This window comes from Anoplolepis gracilipes, chromosome 13 (assembly GCF_047496725.1).
Source record: "Anoplolepis gracilipes chromosome 13, ASM4749672v1, whole genome shotgun sequence".
NCBI lineage: Eukaryota > Metazoa > Arthropoda > Insecta > Hymenoptera > Formicidae > Anoplolepis > Anoplolepis gracilipes.
In genome coordinates this window covers 3,369,259-3,387,075 of record NC_132982.1, presented here as the reverse complement: position 1 = coordinate 3,387,075, position 17,817 = coordinate 3,369,259, and the positions used below count along the sequence as shown (strand labels likewise).

The window sequence follows — 17,817 nt, the reverse complement described above, 5'->3', positions numbered from 1 at the left end:
ACTCTTATAAATCCTAATGAAAAGAAACAAAAATGAACGGTAATGTTCTAGAGGCAATGCTTTTAAGGTAGCCGAGCTGAGAACGCGAGAGATAATGACTCTATGCAAGACTGGTTGAAAAATTCCCTCAGCCGCGCGAACCTTCTGTTTTAATGAGATATAAACATATTTTCTCCACGCATTTCGTTACGGAATTAAACAAACAGAAACGTCGCGCATCCGCCTTTTCTCGAACTCGTCGAGATCGTCGCGGCTCACACGTGTGTGTGTGTGTGTGTGTGTGTGTGTGTGCGTATGTGTGGGACGGATATTCCCGCTCGTTCGAATATCTCGCCGAGTGTACGGCCTGCGATCGAGATATTAATACGCGCGACCGTTTTCAAGTGCATTTCAAGTGCCGGCGTTATGGCGCACCAGAATCCAGCAGAAATGTCAGTCGCGCCGAGCGTCACAACTGCTTTGCGTGCCACGGGCGCCGGCGTGCCCTCATATTCCACCGCGTTACGTACCTGAGCATTCTGAGCGAAGGACAATTGGGTTTAATGAAGCCGAAATTGAAAATACAACGGTACGCGCGCGAGGTATGCGCAACGTATGAGATTAATCATCCCGCCGTCGGATGTCCGGAACAACATCACCTTGCATATCGCGTGACTTGCCTTCCTTCTCTGCCGCGTGTGTTGCCGTCTATGGATTACGTCTTATTGAAGCGACTCTACCCTGTCGTTTATTATGGCCACGTGGTCTAATCATCGAAGTAATATATTCAACGCGAATTAATTAATTATCGCGGAATGTAGTTTAATTGTTGGCTCGGTTAAATAAGTTTCAATGTCCTCGCGCGCATTGGCGCGTACATACATGAGCGTAATTTGATATCACAATAGTAGATTACCTAATATTATTTACATATGTGTGTAATATGCAAAAAATATTTTTCATAAAATATAGGATAGTAGTAGGATAATTTTTTTAGTTATAATCTCACGTGTGCGTTTATAAAATTGTAATTTGATATAATATTGAATATAATTTGGAATTAAATGATTCAAGATATAAATCTCTCATTTAATTTTCGCCACGTGGAAAGATAAACTTAATATAGAAGATCTTATGGTATTAATAATTAAACAGAGATATGATCTCTTTCTGACAGAGTAGATGCGATATATCGATTACAAGGTTATAATCTTCGCGCGAGGTGATTTGCGATTAAAGATGTCCGTGTGAATTAATTATTGCTCGCGTTTCCCTCCCATTTACTTCAATTGCCCGTACTTCATTTCTTCGCAGAAGTGATCGTGTCATAGCACACGATAAAGCTAATTAACATTACGAAGCGCGTTTGCGAATGCGATCATTTTGAATATTGCGTGACTGGGCTCTCTTAGTCGATGCTTGCGCGAGATTACGACATGGTATTACGTTACACCAAAATGCTACTCAACGTGCAATTTTGATTTCATGCCACTCAAGAAAGTCCTCGATAATCGTTATACGTTATCAACACCTCTCAATTAAAGACCTTTCAATATCAAATTGACCATTAATATCACATGTATTCAAGATATCTCCTACCTTTGTTTCTAGAATCATAACTTTTAGACAGATGTAGCTGACGTGATATAATATATATATATACATTTTCTTTTAAATTTTATATAACAGTATTATTTCATTTTCTCAATAAATCTAGAGCGCCAGATGCATCTGCATAGCCTGCCGTCGAATGATCTGGATAAAAAATTTACGACTGCTGAGAAAGACGTTACTCCGAAATAGAAGTTGCAGCAACATCTTCTTCTCTTTCTCTTTCTTTACGCGAACAGCATTTTAATTTTGATTAATATTGTTCTTCAGCTACAACCAAGTTACAACTAACAGAGAAACATTGTTCGCCGCCATGTAGGCAAGATTGATCATTCGCATTTTTCTACCTGTATACGTAACGAAATTGCAGAAGCAATCATAAAAGTTTGGAGATAAAATCATTCTAGCATTCAAAAGATATATCTAAACTTTAAGTTGCGAGATTGTGATGCTGTGTTGCTTAATTTTTTTATATAAATCAAAACCAGATAAACAGAAATAAGACATATGTATATATAATTCTTATTCATGATTTTTGCTGGTGCTTGAATTTTTATTTGAAGATACTGTTTGCGGAAAAAAAAAATGTAAATAACATAATATGATATAAAATTAAGTTTGTTTTAAAAAATTTTAATGCAGCGACACGTTTTGTTTCGCGTCGTATTTCGCTCATTATCATTGGTGTGACTCGACGTGAATAGAATATATGTATAGTTTATCAATGCTTATACTTTCAAATTCGCACGCGTAGATGTAATTAGAGAAGCACTTTGCGATAATGAATTACATTTTCGCCACAAATGTAACGCTTTACATTATCGTTGATGTGATATTCTCTAGCATAGTTTTCTGAACGTATGTGAAGTTGATTATTGTTGAAAATTTTTAAAAATCATTAGAGTTTTGCCCCTCTATAGTTTTCTTGTAGTTTTAGAAATAATTCTGTCGTTTAAAGCACCGAAAATAACACTTGAAGGTAGGGAGGGGGGGGGGGGCACCAACCAAAACTCTCAACAAAACTACCGATTTCCGACAAAAATTTTCACCTCGATAAGACAAATATTCAAAATCTTATAGAGGATATAATCTCCCCCCCCCCCCCCTCCAAAGAGTTCTAACAATTGCCCTTAATAATTAAAGCTCTAAAGTTGATAACAAAAAAGTTATACCGCCTTAAATTTGTGAAAAATGTGAAATTGGCTCCCCTCGCAATTTCATGTGTTATTTTCGGTGCTTTAAACGACAGAATTATTTCTAAAACTGATAGAAAATTGTAAAATTCTTTGGGAAGGGGGGAGGAGGGAGAGGGGGACAATCAGAACTCTAATCATTTTTTTAAATTTTTGATAATGAAAGGCCAATTTCACATACGTATTTTTCAAGCTTGGAGCTTCAATTTTATCCCCGACTCGAATAACATTTTCTTTCTTTCGACTCTTATCGAGGCTTTCCGCGACTATAAGGGGATCGCGAGAAAAAGCTACGGCACAATGAAAACCTCACGGCGACAAAACCTACTGATGAAAATTCTCACGAGACAAAAATCGCTTCGTTGAGTCGAGTTTGAAAAGGAAGGAGCGGCGAAGAAGCATCAAACTAGCAACGTAAACGGGGACCACCTAGGTGTAAGACCTCTTTTTACCCGGCCCATCGTGCGGCAACTTTATCGGTCGTAGATTAGAAATAGAATTCGTCGAGTTTGCATCTCGACGGCAGGACTGTTGTGGCCCTTTGCCAAGGATGTCACTTAGCTGAGTTACTTCGTCGTTTGACGCACTTACCGCCTGAGCCGCCCTTGTCTCTTTGAACCGCTAATTTGATCCTGAATGACTTACATACTGTATTCTTTTTGCAACGTTAAATTTTTTGTAACACATTCCAAAGTCAATTTTTCTTCATATAAATATCGTGATATCAGCAACCTTCGAGATATTAAAAATTATTCTAGGATTTCAATAGTCTAAACTTGAAAAATTAGAGAATGCAATTTTATATACATGTTTAAATATTGTAAAAATATTTCAAAAAATTTATATTGATTAGAAAAATCGATAATCTTAAATATAATAATGGAGTAAAATTTAAACCATGCATTTATATGTGAGCGTAAATATCCAAAGTCAATTTTTTCTTCACACAAATATCGCAATATCAACAACTTTCGAGATATTAGAAATTATAATTTATTCTAGGATTTCAATAGTTTAAGATTGAAAAATTAGAGAATGCAATTTTATATACATGTTTAAATAAAAATATTTTAAAAAATTTATATTGATAAGAAAAATCAATAATCTGAAATATAATAATGGAGTAAAATTTAAACCATGCATTTATATGTGAGCGTAAATATGCAAAGTCAATTTTTTCTTCACACAAATATCGCAATATCAACAACTTTCGAGATATTAGAAATTATAAATTATTCTAGGATTTTAAGTCTAAGCTTGAAAAATTAGAGAATGTAATTTTATATACATGTTTAAATTAAACTCAAATATTTTAAAAAATTTATATTGATAAGAAAAATCAATAATCTGAAATATAATAATGGAGTAAAATTTAAATTATGCATTTACATGTGAGCGTAAATATGCAAAGTCAATTTTTTCTTCACACAAATATCGCAATATCAACAACTTTCGAGATATTAGAAATTATAATTTATTCTAGGATTTCAATAGTCTAAGATTGAAAAATTAGAGAATGCAATTTTATATACATGTTTAAATTAAACTCAAATATTTTAAAAAATTTATATTGATAAGAAAAATCAATAATCTGAAATATAATAATGGAGTAAAATTTAAATTATGCATTTACATGTGAGCGTAAATGTCTAAAGGCACGGTGATAAAGTCGAACAAGTGATCGATGTATGTGTCGTTCTCGACCACTCGCCACTTTTTTCCTCTTCATAACGTTACTCATCGTTGCGTTTTGTCAAGTTCTTCCGTTCGAGGGGGGACATCGACGAAGAATGCAACTCGCATTCGGTGCCAAGAACGCATTTGTGCTATACGCTCGTGGCACAGAAGAAAATAGAAGTTCTACGAAAGAACGACAACTTTAAGATCTGCGAGATAACTCAGCCATCGGAATATTTCGGGCGACTGCGTCATTAGGCAAGAAAAATTCGAAATTATCTTAACATTTAACGAAGGGAACATGTATCAATATTGATCGCGTTTTTCGGTCCAATATAATTTTAACAATTTTAACTTAAACAAATACAGCCATCGCGTCAATCATTGTATTTTAATGCAATAATCGATGCCTTTATCCAACGTATTAAATTGATTCAAGAATCGAATTGGACATATGATTTCGCTTTATGCAGAAATCGGTTTATTTTGATCCGCGGAGAATCGCAAATACCGTCGATATACAACGATATTAAACCCACGATTTTTGTCGAAGGAAAAATAAGCCGCAGGACGCGTTTGGTTTATCCGATAAAAATACAGAGAGCATCTCGCGCGAGATAAAATGATAATTTTTATTAGCGATTGCCCGAAAAGTGCTTTCAAGGTTCACGGGCGCGATACGAATGGGCAATTCAAAGGAAATCGTGGGGAGAAATAATAAACCTGGCGCGATCTTGAACGCGTGTTACACGAAACTTGACTTCGAAATTGCAAATGAATCGCGGAGAGTGCCATAATTAAGGTGCAACCAGCCGATTCATTCCATGGCATCAAAGCCACTCGTTAAGAGGAACCGCAGCGCGTTTCTGGTAAGTGCAAGTCCGCGAACGCGATAACATGTGCCAGCTCTAATTTGTAAGATAAATTGAAAATCTTTGAGCGCATTTCCGGAATGTATATAAGATATGTATAACGTTTCCAAAATTCTTTCGCAAATAGAAACTTTATATAACTCGATATAACAATCCTTTTCCGTCTTCTTCATTATGTGTTATAAACTTTTTAATTATGTGGGGGATACTTTTGTGAGAAATATTCTGCTTTTAATGATGCAGATATTATATTTATGATGTATCTTTTGACAATTATTATTAAATACTGTTGTATGATACGATGATCAATTAATTTAAATATTTGTTGATAGTGGAATTGTAAAATTTTTTATTCGCGGAGGAAAACTTATACATGAAACGCAATAGCGTTTGCTACGCCGCTGAACGCTGCAGGCGTATTCGTCTCATGCTAACGCAATCTTCAAAGATGTTGGATCCCGCTGGTAAAGGGAAACATACTGAAATTAATGATCTTTTCCACGCCTCTCGCACGATCGAGTAAAATAAACGACTGATCCGTCTGGTAGCAGCGAGAGACGCTGCACAAAAGAAATCATAAAGTCAACGTAGATACATCAATCTATTTCATTAGTCCGTCTGTGAGACAGATTTTCGGATATTTACGAGACACAACAAAAACTCTCGAAAATAAAATCTCGAACGTGTAAAGTGCCAAATTAAACAACGTCAACGTTTGATGTTGTCATTATTACAAGACGCCAATATACGATGCGTATCGCAAAAAGCGTGTGATAAATAAGCGAATATTCAATTTCCACGCACAGTGGAAATTTACAGAAAAATATCTTTTTAAGTAGTCTTAACAAGTCTGAAAGTTCTCACTTTCCTTAAAGTTTATTTTCAATGCGGAAATATCTTTCGCTACGTTCTGAATTTTTTCAAACGCGGAGCAAAAACTATTTGACGTGCAAGCGTGTATTTGAAGACTAGAAAATTGACGTGTGTCTGATTGGACTTTACTGGGTGTCAGACCCGATACGTATATATGCGTGCCATTTTACGAGTCCGCGCGGACTCTTGTTTTGCTAGAAAATATAAAAGATCTCGCATCGCGAAAACATGCGAACCATTCGGCCACAAGTCCGCTGATTTATCTGTCGTTAAAAATCCATCGTGACAAACGCGACAAATGATTGCCACGTGGACGCAGCGATCTCCCACGAGTACCTCAATTAAGATTAAGAATATGCCCGCGCGATTATTTTATATAATATTTCTACATTTTGCGTATTTAAAATGTTTTATTCACTAGAGAACGGCCTGCATAAATATATATATTTGACAATCTCTCATTGGCTGCTTTTTTATCATCGAGTTATTTTTCACTAACCTCGACCCCGAGATCGTCGATCAACGGCGTTTGCGCGCATTTCGGCTCAGCCAAGTAGTTATATATTTATCAACTCTCGATAGTAAGGTCATCGAAAATAAACTAATAAATGATAAGGTTATATATAGACAAATTTAGTATTAAAACAACGTAGAATTTTAACGATTGTACGATATATATGTCCGCTGACAGATATTCGTTTCCAAGTTCACCGGCAAAAGTATCCGTACGAATAGTTGTCGTTACAAATCATCGACACCCGTGGAAAAAAAGAATCTGGCGGATGTTCTCTTCGGAGAATTTTAAATATCCATCCTGGCGACTGTCCAAAGTTTCTGGACGAATTTACACGCGTGTGCATACATATACGCGCGTCACGCGACGGAAATCGTGAACGAGATCGCGCGACTCGGCCGGCGATTCATTGTGATTTCCGCCAACTTGCCGGAGTCATTGTCGTTGGGAGAAACTTTCCCTCCGTCCTCTGTAACAGGAGAAAACGGTCAAAGCCGCGCGTGACGTCACGCGGTGTCACGCCTTTTTCTACGTCGATCGTGATTTTCGAGAGGCACAATATATATATATATATATATATATATATATATGCAAAAGTAGGTCACATCGAGTCTCTCGAGGCCTCGCGATCTCTAATCGACCCTGAATCCGCTCGATTTGATACACAGTCCGCTATGTAAATCTTCTGCGAGATGCTCGAGGATGAAAAATCACCGGCCGCCAGTCGCGACAACGAGTAGTAAAAACAGAGGAATGAGCGATTACGTGAGTTATATAAGAAGTGGTCTAAATATAAATCAGCGAAAAGTTACATTAATGCTACGTTACATAATTTCACGTGCGAGTAATTTCGTATCATTTTCTCCGTTACGTTTCTCGATGACAGAAAATAGTGCTACGTAAGCACACGAAGCGGTTACAATTTTAGACAAGGTGGAAAAGTGAATCAATCGAATGTCATGAAAGTTCCCGAGCGACGTATCGAATCAACGTCTCTAATGGAGATTTTCGAGTCGCACGGTGCGCAGTGGACGTTGGATGTGTAAAAGCGTCATGTAAAGCGAAAAGTTCAAAGGGGTTGAAAACGCGGCGGAACTTAAGTGGCTGATTGATCTTCCGTAACGGTGACTTTTAGCGCTCGCAGTGGCGCGAGTGTCAGAAGGACTTTCAAATGGTTAAATAAAGGATCACTCGTTTCTCTTCCAGCTGTGTTGAATCTAATTTTCCTTCTCTCTATATATTTATATTTCAAAATTATGATTTACGGATTTATAATTTCATTAGTATATAAATAATATAATAAGAAACGCGATATCTCTCCAGCGTATTGTTCGTGCAACATATAATTACGGGAATAAATCATGTGGTTTGAATCGACCGTAAACACGCGAACGCGATTCTCGTGAGTGACAGCGCGTCTATTGCTCCTGTCGACAAATAGGAATGACAGATCGCCGTCTATTGTTCCGGAAGATTAAGTAACTTTGAGATAAGAGAAACGATGGTAAAGCTCATCATCCAACGAAACAAAAAGAGAATTCTAAGCGGCGCGATTGTCGACTTTTAATAGCTTCGTACACGAATAGGGAAGCTCCTGTGCCAGGTTCTCGGTGTCACATATTGTCGGCTTCGGTTTCTACCCACCTGCTGTCCGTCCTGCGTGCGCACATTTTGAAGTACTTGCCAAACGAACCTTGCCTGTCCTTGACACGTATATATTGAACGCGACCAATAGACAAATAAAAATCTACAATTCATGCGGAAATAAAACCGCCTTTATATCATTTATAATTTAGATGTTGTCTGAGAAAATTACATTTAATATCAATATTGTTGACAACAAGAAATGTGACATATATTAATATTTGAGCAAAACATCTTTAATGATGAACTTTAATGACATTGTGCTTTTCAGTCGCTTCTCTTTCTGCGTACAAAAGACAGCACATGTATGTAATAAAACGCGACAGACTTTTATATTGGAGTCAACATTTATACGAAGAAAAACACTCTTTTCTGCATCTAAAGGTCAAAGAAGTATAACTTTGCTTTAAACTTTTACAAATTCCATCAAGTCTGTAGACTTTATTATAGCAAGAAAAAAAAATGTTAAGTATAATAAGGTCGTGCGGGTCCTAAGGACTTTAAGATAGAAAGTGCGCGGATCATTTTAGCAGGCTTGAAAAACTGGCTGATTACATTAGGTTTAATTTATATTCGGTAAACAGACTGAATTTCTGAAAAATTCGGCGCTGATTTACCCCTCGGAATTGTTTCATTTTTTGCGATGCAATTTGAAGGGAACGGATTGACCCTGCGACGTCGTATTCAATTACCGTTCAAGAGGACAGGTGAAGAGTATCGAGCACATGTGAAACGCGATCGGTCACAAGGGTCGTTAGGTCACGACGGAGAATGACAGAGAAAAGGAAAGAAAAGGGAAAAGTAAACGCTGGACAGCCCGCAGACAAGCCCGCTGTGCTGTAGAAGAGCCGTCAGATTAGAAGCCACGACACTTGACTGGCACACATACATATTTTTTATTACATAAATTAGCGCACGAAGGTCTTCTCTCTGGAGGTAAGTTATCGCGTTAATGCCTATTACCACACACTCTTCCTCGCGCCTGCTCGCGGTCGAGTGTCTGTCAAACGTAATTTCGTCGCATGAACTTTTCTCGTAAATGTCGACGAATCACGCGGGAAGAAGTGAAAATCGAATGAACTGGAACATTGATCGCTATCGGCGGGGTTGGCACAAAAAAATGACCTTTGACAAACACGCGAGGAATTGTTCGAAAAATTTACACTCTTTTATGGTAAACATCGGCTCTTTAAATTCCTTTCGCAATACTTTGGACAAATCGATTAGCGTTTTCTGTAGAGTATCGAGAGGAGAACTTTTTTTTTTAACAAAATATATCGAATAACTTTTAAATTTTTGATATCGAATATTACGATAATTGATATTTGATTCATGTTTTATAGAGTAATTTGATATTTAATATTCGCGGTAGAATAAAAATGATATATTGATAGCAACAACTTATGTTAACCTACTATTTGTATATTGTTCACATTGAGGAAAAAAAAATTGTGAATACTGAAAATAAATTTAATCTTGTTGAGAGAGAAAATTGCCTGTCGCGATATTGTAAAAGTTGTTGAACCAATATTGATACTGAAACTCTAATATATGAAATCGTTATTCAATCATATTACGAGCTTCACTTTTCTCCCCTATGCCAATAAACCTGACACCTTTGCTCGGTGTAGTCTCATCGCTCAAGAGAATTGCAGCCATTTATTTAACGATTAAGGAAGACTAATGTCGCATTCGCTACACTTGCCATGGCATTATTTACTGTGTAGCGACGCTTATTAAATTAAGCAAGAGCCAAGAATTCTTTTGCAATCTGTGCAATACGACAAGGGCGATTTTGTTCGTTGCCAACGTACTAGTTTTTAATTGCGATAAAAAGAAAACGCGTTGCTGAAACGGAAAAACACCGATATCTCGAAATTATCCAATTACATTACAAATCTCGACTTTACTTTGGCTCCCATATGATCAGTATCTATAATAACTTTGCACAAAAATATTCGATAAATTCAATTTGATTGTTGAAATATTTAAAATAATAAAAAATTTAGACACACAAAAGTTAATTATATATTATAAAATATTTACACATATATTATAATAAAACAATTGCATATTTATTTCTGTATTTTCTTACTTTTTCTCTCGCGCTTACTTTTATTTCCGAATTTTTTATCAACGAAATAGTTGTATGCGCAGAGATAAAAAATCCGGAAATAAAAGCAAACGAGACAGCCTTACTCGGCATAAACTCTAATCCTCCATTCAAAGAATTCTCCGGCCTTTCTGAGCGATTTAATGCCAGCTAAGCATTGAGAGAGAATGCTACAGAATCATATTTACAACTTATATCTCACAATAATATTTAAATATGTCATTTTAGAAAATTATAAGGAAATATAATATATATACAAATAATATTAAATTATATGAAAATAAAATTTCTGTCTCAACTTTATTTCACTTGACATATATCTACAATGTTTCATATTTAAATGGAAACAGATTTCTTTTTTAAATCCAAAGATATTCAATGTTAACTACGCGCAAACGTATATATTAACATTTAATTATGACACAATGAATTTCATTGTGCGTTTTTATTAAATGTAGGATAACATCACATCATAAATATAATAAGTAATTTAACAACAATTCAATCAGTGAAACCTTGCGCTATAACCAGAAGAATATATCGTAGTCTTTATGCAAAATCACGAATGTGCAAATTTGTCACTAATGTCATTTTCTTAAATTTGGATAAAGAAAAATTGTATACCAGAGACGTGAATGTGATAGCAATAATAAATCACGTCAACGTCAACAAACTTGAGACATCAATGCACGAAATAAATATTTTTATGTAGCAATTGGAGCAAATTAAATTTTCAAATTGCAATTCGTGGTTTTGATATATAAGGGTAACGATATATTATGATGTATATGTCACATATAATATCGCTATAAACTTCGAATCTGCCTGAATGTAAGCCCAATGAATTTATATAATATAGCTAATATAATTTTATGTATGTGTAAAAAATGATCATTCGTGATTTTGACCAGTAAATAATCATGAAATAAATCTTTATATTACAGCGTGTCTTACGTTACAAAGCACACAAAATATATATTCTTATCTAAACGAGCAATCCCTTCAAGGACTATTCTTGTCAGTAAATCGCGACTATGCAAAAGAAATCGTTGCTTGTCTCTATCGTTCCCCTATCGCTCTTCCCTTCTCGCAATCAATTCGATCCCCCTCTTCTCACGCCCGTTCCTCGTCTCGCAAGGACTTGAAGCATTTCTGGAGTGATATTGCCAGTGACATGCATTGTCCCATTGTGACATAGAGCTACCCCTTTCCTCCATTTAATCGAGCCCTTCCACACTCATTTCGTATCATAGTCGGGATGTTTTACATAATATTGAAAATGAACCTCCGACTCAATGCCTACACGTTCCGCATATTTTAACCGAGGTATTTCTTAGTATTTCGATTATATTTTCGCGTTTGTCAAAGGAGAGACGAGTGGGTATGGGCGTGCATTTTTAGTTTTGACCTTTGAAGTGAAAACGAGGGGAGAACGAGAGGGGAACAAATTGCGAGCGACATTTACGTGTAAACGATTAGGTACGTTAAAATTATGAACGTCGGAGGTTCGCTAGAAAAATACTTTGAATATTTCAAATTAATGTAAAATATGTTCATATTTAATTTATATTTCTTGTATAATATATCGTACAAACGATCTGAATACTAATTCATATGGCACGATAATAAAACACCGAGTATATATATATAATATTATGAAAATTTATGATAATCAAGTGAAATAATATCCCACACTCGTATATTGGTATACGTTCATTAAAAACTTAATCCCTCTTTGTTAGATGGATGTTTATTACGTTGCACCGTAAAATGGTAAAATTAATTGGCACAAATAGAAACGTAATTATCATAATTTATATAATCAACATAATGTTTTGTGTAATGACATCGATATCGCCGAGTGAAATGCGATTCGCGGATTGCCTTGCGCGTCGCAGTGGAATTACAAGTTTATTTTTCTTTCGTGCTCCCGCGTAAAATGATCGGCATGACTATTTTCCACGGTCATTATACCCGCCAAAAATATCGCCATTCTAAATCCGTCGTTGATTATTTCGTTGATGAAATTTATGGAGCACGCGATGCGCGATTGATCTCGACTTACCGTGCGTATCGAACTTTCTGATGATGGTCTCGATGATCGTAGTTCTGGGCGCCACGTGACCTCGTCTAACAGGCATCTCAGGAACAGGATTTTCGGGTATCTGAACAGCCGAGACCTCCGCGTTTGACCGTGTGTGACGTCAGGGCGCGACGAACTCTATCTCTAATAAAATCGCGCGATAATACTAAAGCACTAGGAAAAAACACTCGCGGCATACAATGCACGAGCACGGTAGAAAAAAGCACAGCACGAGTTGAGCATAGTGATCAGCCGTAAGATAGTGTAACGTAACGCGACTTTTGACTCGAGGCAGGGGAAAGGAAAGAGAGAGGTTTTTCGTTGCTGTATAATTGCGGACGAACGATCGTGATGTAAATTAGCGAGACATTCGTCCGCTTTCCTCGGCTTCTTAGCGGAAGAGGCGGCGCGAGAGGCTGAACGAGAAAGAGATTGTCGTCCCCCGCAGGTGTTCTTATCTCTCGTGTCTATTCGTCCGCCAGGAACACCAGCAGATGTGTGGTCGTTGTTCTTGGTCTTGTCTTCGTCTTCGCGATTAAGACTGGTCGGGGAGCGCGCGGCTACGTTTGCGAAAGGCTCTCGATGCCACGTTTCTTTGGACCCGGAGTTCTCGTCTCTATCTAGATATATGTCTAAGATCTTGGGCCCGGGACGTCACGACGATACAGTTTTCTGTCGTCGATCCGCGGGGAAGGTTGGTACCACCAGGTTGTCGAATGGTCGACATACGTGTCGCACGTGTGCACGAGTTGTCACTCCCGTGATGCGTGTTTGCTTCAAGAGACGGGATCCACGCGAGAAAACATCTATTTATAGAGCGAGAATATGCTCGCGGATTTTTCTCGCGGCCGGCGGTTTTCGCGATTTCCACAGGAATTTCTAGTGGTTGGCCTCTGTGATCTCTGTCGACGATGTCTCCGTCGCTCGCCGGCTACGTCCGTCCTCGACGCGATTCGTCCTCGCTCGTCGACAGAGTCTCATATCGTCTCGACCGCCGTTTCACAGCTGACACGCGCATCGAATCCTCGTGAGTCTCAATTTGCGATCGAGCGACCCGATATAGCCGAAAAATATTGACGCAACGGCGTCGCGATGCGGCGGGTCAACAACCTCGCGGCTTCGATCCTCGGGATGTTCGCCTTCCTGACCGCAGGCACTCCTCGCAGGCGATACTCGCGGATCTTGCTGGACCTAACCGGATCCAAGTCAGACTTCACAGTAGTCGGGATCGCGGACCGTGGACGTCTCGGTGAAACGCATGACTCGGACATCTCCACGACGTCGTTGTTGAATCTCGCTCGTGCACGGAACGAAAGGGAAACAATTCGTCGGAATACGGCTCGATTTCGCGCGATGAGTCGACAGCCGCGCGGGAGGGGATAGGACGCCTACGTCGCGACACCCAGGATAGTAGAACCGTTCGCGACGACGGTGAAGGCACGTGGTGTGTTTGCAGTCGGTGCGTTTACACGAAACACCGCGATCGAATCGATTTCTCGTCCGGTCGTCCCGACGCGAGTCGTGGCACTCGCCCGATGCTGATCGAACTCCTCCCTCTCCTCTCTCTCTCTCTCTCTCTCTCTCTCTCTCTCTCTCTCTCTCTCTCTCTGTCTCTTCGTTTTCGTTCTATCTCTCTCTCTCTCTCTCTCTTTCTGACACGGGGCTGGTCAGCTGTGCATCTCCGGTCAACCACGGGGACAGCTATTTTTGTATTTCTTCCTCATCCTCCGCGACCATGCCCGACTACCGCCTTTGTCGCGGTCTACTCTCTCGGGGTGTCCCTCGGCTCGCGTAGCCACGTCGTCGATTTTCGTCAAAAATCCGCCGCATACGATGCTTCTCGCGAGCAACCGACGTGTGAGCACGCGTCGAGATCAGATGGTTACGGGAGATGACGTTGAGAAATTGACCGAGATTTTCGGGTGATACATAATATTATAATTCGCGAAAATACCGTCCTTTAAACTCTCTTTCTCTCTTTACGTCCGTATTGGATTTTATCACTAATCACTATTTTACTAGATTATATATCCATTTCTCGATACGTCGGCACATCTCGCGATTGATTTCACTATCAATCCCATGTCTCTTTCACGTGTGTTTACGGAAGTGCGTTACCTCTGTGCGCTGTCACATGCAAACGTGACAGACCCACCACGCCTTCGTAGACCGAATACGCAGAGATACCGATGCCCTCTCGCTGACCTCGCGACCCTCTCGGAATTCTCTACCGTCGGTGGAGACACCCGACTTGCCCCCTATCACCGTCTCCGGCCGGCGCACTCCAGAGGAAGGTCGCCGAACACTGTTGCTCCGCCGCGTGCTCGTAATCTCCCTCTACTCCGTCGCGGTGCACACGCGGGGCATCCTCTCCCGAGTCGTCCTCTACGAGAACACGATTACACGAGTGGCCGATAACGACGTCGCGACACCCACCGTCGCTTTTACCCGAGTCCCGCGGTTTGGCGAGTCGCCGTCGTGTGTTCGGTCGGAGAACTGATTCGCGCGAGAGGAGGCGTGAGACGGGTCGACGTCTCTTTTTCTCTCCGTCTCTCTCTCGACGATGACGATGACGACGACGACGGCGGCGGCGGCGGCGGCGACGGCGGCAACGACGACGACGACGACGACGACGACGACGACGACGACGACGACGACGACGACGACGCCGTCGACATCGGTACGTAACAAAGGAGAAAAGAGGGGGGGGACAATCGTGCACGGCGCCTGCGTCGCGGAATACATCCCCACCCAGATTCACCCAACGCGATCACATACTACCGTTTTCCCACCCCACCCCACCTTCCCCTGTCCTGGTCACAATCTTCCCCGCCGCACTGGCCCCAGTCATCCGCTGATAATATTGATAAGGTTCCGCATACAGGGCTCACCGATCGTTCTCTTCGTTTGGCGCCTTTCTGTCTTCTGTCAATGATAGTGACGAGCTTTGGGGTCGCCGTCAGCGACGAAACGGAACGATATATGCGCGGACGACAGCCAATCCACGAGGACATAATGACATAACGCGTTGTATATTCCTGGGTTTTATTTCTCGGTTTATTCCACTGTAACGCGACAACCCGTCCATCCTCTGTTTCTAGGTTCTATCTCTTTTTGCGTTTGCGTTTTAAATTTAAACTAAACGCATTTTCTAAATGGCATATTCCGAGCAAGGATGTAATTAAATGTTATCTTTGTCATGCGATTTTATCGATGAAAAAATATATCAATAGATAAATAAAAATTTTGTAATAAAATAATATACATGTAGATGTAAAATATTTGTTATATAAAAGAGTAAAATAAATTTTGTTACTTTTTTGCTTTTCCATAATTTAATTCGTTTGAGAAAAAATTTTCATTATGATTCGAAAAGTATTGTTTCACATTTATTAAAAGAAAATTAATTTTTGATTCTTAAGAGGGTAGGAGATATGTATTTTATATAAAAAAGAGATGCTATGCTGATAAGCGTGACATTATATAACGATCGCTTTCTTTATTCCATATGATTGTTACTATACTTTATCTGATTGTATTCAACATAAAATAAAATAGATATTTCACTCGCGATATAATGTAAGCATGTACAGTATTATCTAAATACAAGTCATTAAACAGAAAAATTTTATTTATGGAAAAAAATGTTTATGTTTTTATAAAATTATTATAGTGTTATTATAATATTAATAAATTTGGAGTTCTGAGCAATCATTTCTGACCATTTCTATTTTTTAAATCAATATTTCTTGTGTAAAAGATGAAATTTTATAACTTTTTATAAATTATTTAATAAAGAAAATAATTGATGAAAAGTTATAAAATTTTCGAATCCTATCTTTTATATACAAAATTATTAATCTAAAAAATAGAAAAATTATTCCCTACTTCTAATGTCAATAAAAATACAACATTACATATTTATGTATATGATTAAAAATATCTATTATTTTTTTTAGTAATTATTCGCATATTGCGTGTTTGCCAGCACGAGAAAATAGAATGGAATTTGCGAATCGATACCGTCGTATATTGATAATAGCGTCACTTTGCGAATATCTCTGTCGATAAATTGCATGTTATCGTGGAATAGTCAGTAAGAGAGTCGTGGGTAAAAGAGATAGAGAGAGAAAGAGAGAGAGAGAAAGAGAGAGAATTATTGTATATACCCAGAACAGATAAAAAGAATGTGACTTTATTAGCGAGGTAAGAGATGAGGGTATAATATATTATCTGCTGCGATAAATTTTCTTTCCTTTAACAATATGCCGTGCGTTTCATTTTTAGCACATACTTTACAAGAAGTGAGTATTCAACCAAGTATTCGGCTCGTATTTACATTGTATAAAAACATGTTTACATTTATACGACACACATCTATTATGTACAGTAACAGAGCTTGATAAAAATGTGCGCAAAATATTTATTTTTCCCATACAACGAATTATTCGCCACGTATTATTGTTGTAGCGTGGCCAAGAATATCTATCGCGAATAAATATCGATTCGTGAAAATCAACGGCGTCGTACATAAACGCGCGCTTGGCGGCTGTCGGCGAAAAGTATGAAAAATATTGAAACCTTCACTCTCCGTCATTATACGTCCACGTCAAAAGTGGACAATCATTCGCGTAGCTAAAAAATGCGTGAGAACGCGAACGCGGCAAACGCGCGGGTAAAAGTTTAAATTCGCTCCGCCATTAAAGGAACCACCAAGCGCGTACACGAGCGCTTTACATATCGCTTTACACTTACTTTACAATATGCCGATGCCCAGATCTCCGCCGCTCTCTCGCTCTTTGCATCGTCCAACTCGCATGGGACATCATTCCGTCCGTATTTCGGCCACGACACTCGCGCGATTTATGGAAAATTGGAGGGAAACGCGCGACATCACCACTCGCCGCCGGGTCTTTGAAAAATGGCAGAGTCGTGCCGCCGGCTGGCGCTCGGAGCCGCTCGGAATCGTTCGGAGGCGCTCGGGGCCGCTCGGCAACGCACGGCAATCCTCGATAGCCGGCGCTGCGGCTCGCGGCTACACGGGGTTCACGAGAGTCGATTCACGGAGCCCCGCCCTGCCTGCCGCCCGCCAGAGCCGTGAAGGTGCAGCAGCCGCAGTAGCAGCAGCTCTGCTCGTTTCGAGTTCGCGTCGACTTTTTCGTGTGCCGTCGAATGAAAACACTCGCCGACGTCCGTACGTCGTGCATCCCGAGACGTTGACACGCGGCCGCACTGTGCGCCCCGTCGCTCACTGTCGC

At 39.4% G+C, this 17,817-nt stretch overlaps 1 protein-coding gene across 14 annotated transcripts in view; it reads right to left on the bottom strand.

Moving 5' to 3' along the window:
* The window catches only part of Sei (potassium voltage-gated channel seizure), a 103,031-nt gene extending 85,418 nt beyond the window's left edge, over positions 1-17,613 (bottom strand). For 7 of the 14 annotated variants that reach the window (XM_072904227.1, XM_072904230.1, XM_072904234.1 and 4 more), the window contains exon 1: positions 12,542-15,158. In XM_072904227.1, coding sequence (XP_072760328.1) covers positions 12,542-12,617 — 76 coding nt within the window. In that variant the 5' untranslated portion in view covers positions 12,618-15,158. Of the gene's footprint in view, positions 1-12,541; positions 15,161-17,314 lie in introns of those variants that run through there. The other 7 variants (XM_072904241.1, XM_072904229.1, XM_072904240.1 and 4 more) reach the window with 4 other exon arrangements.
* Between the last annotated feature and the right edge of the window lie 204 nt (positions 17,614-17,817).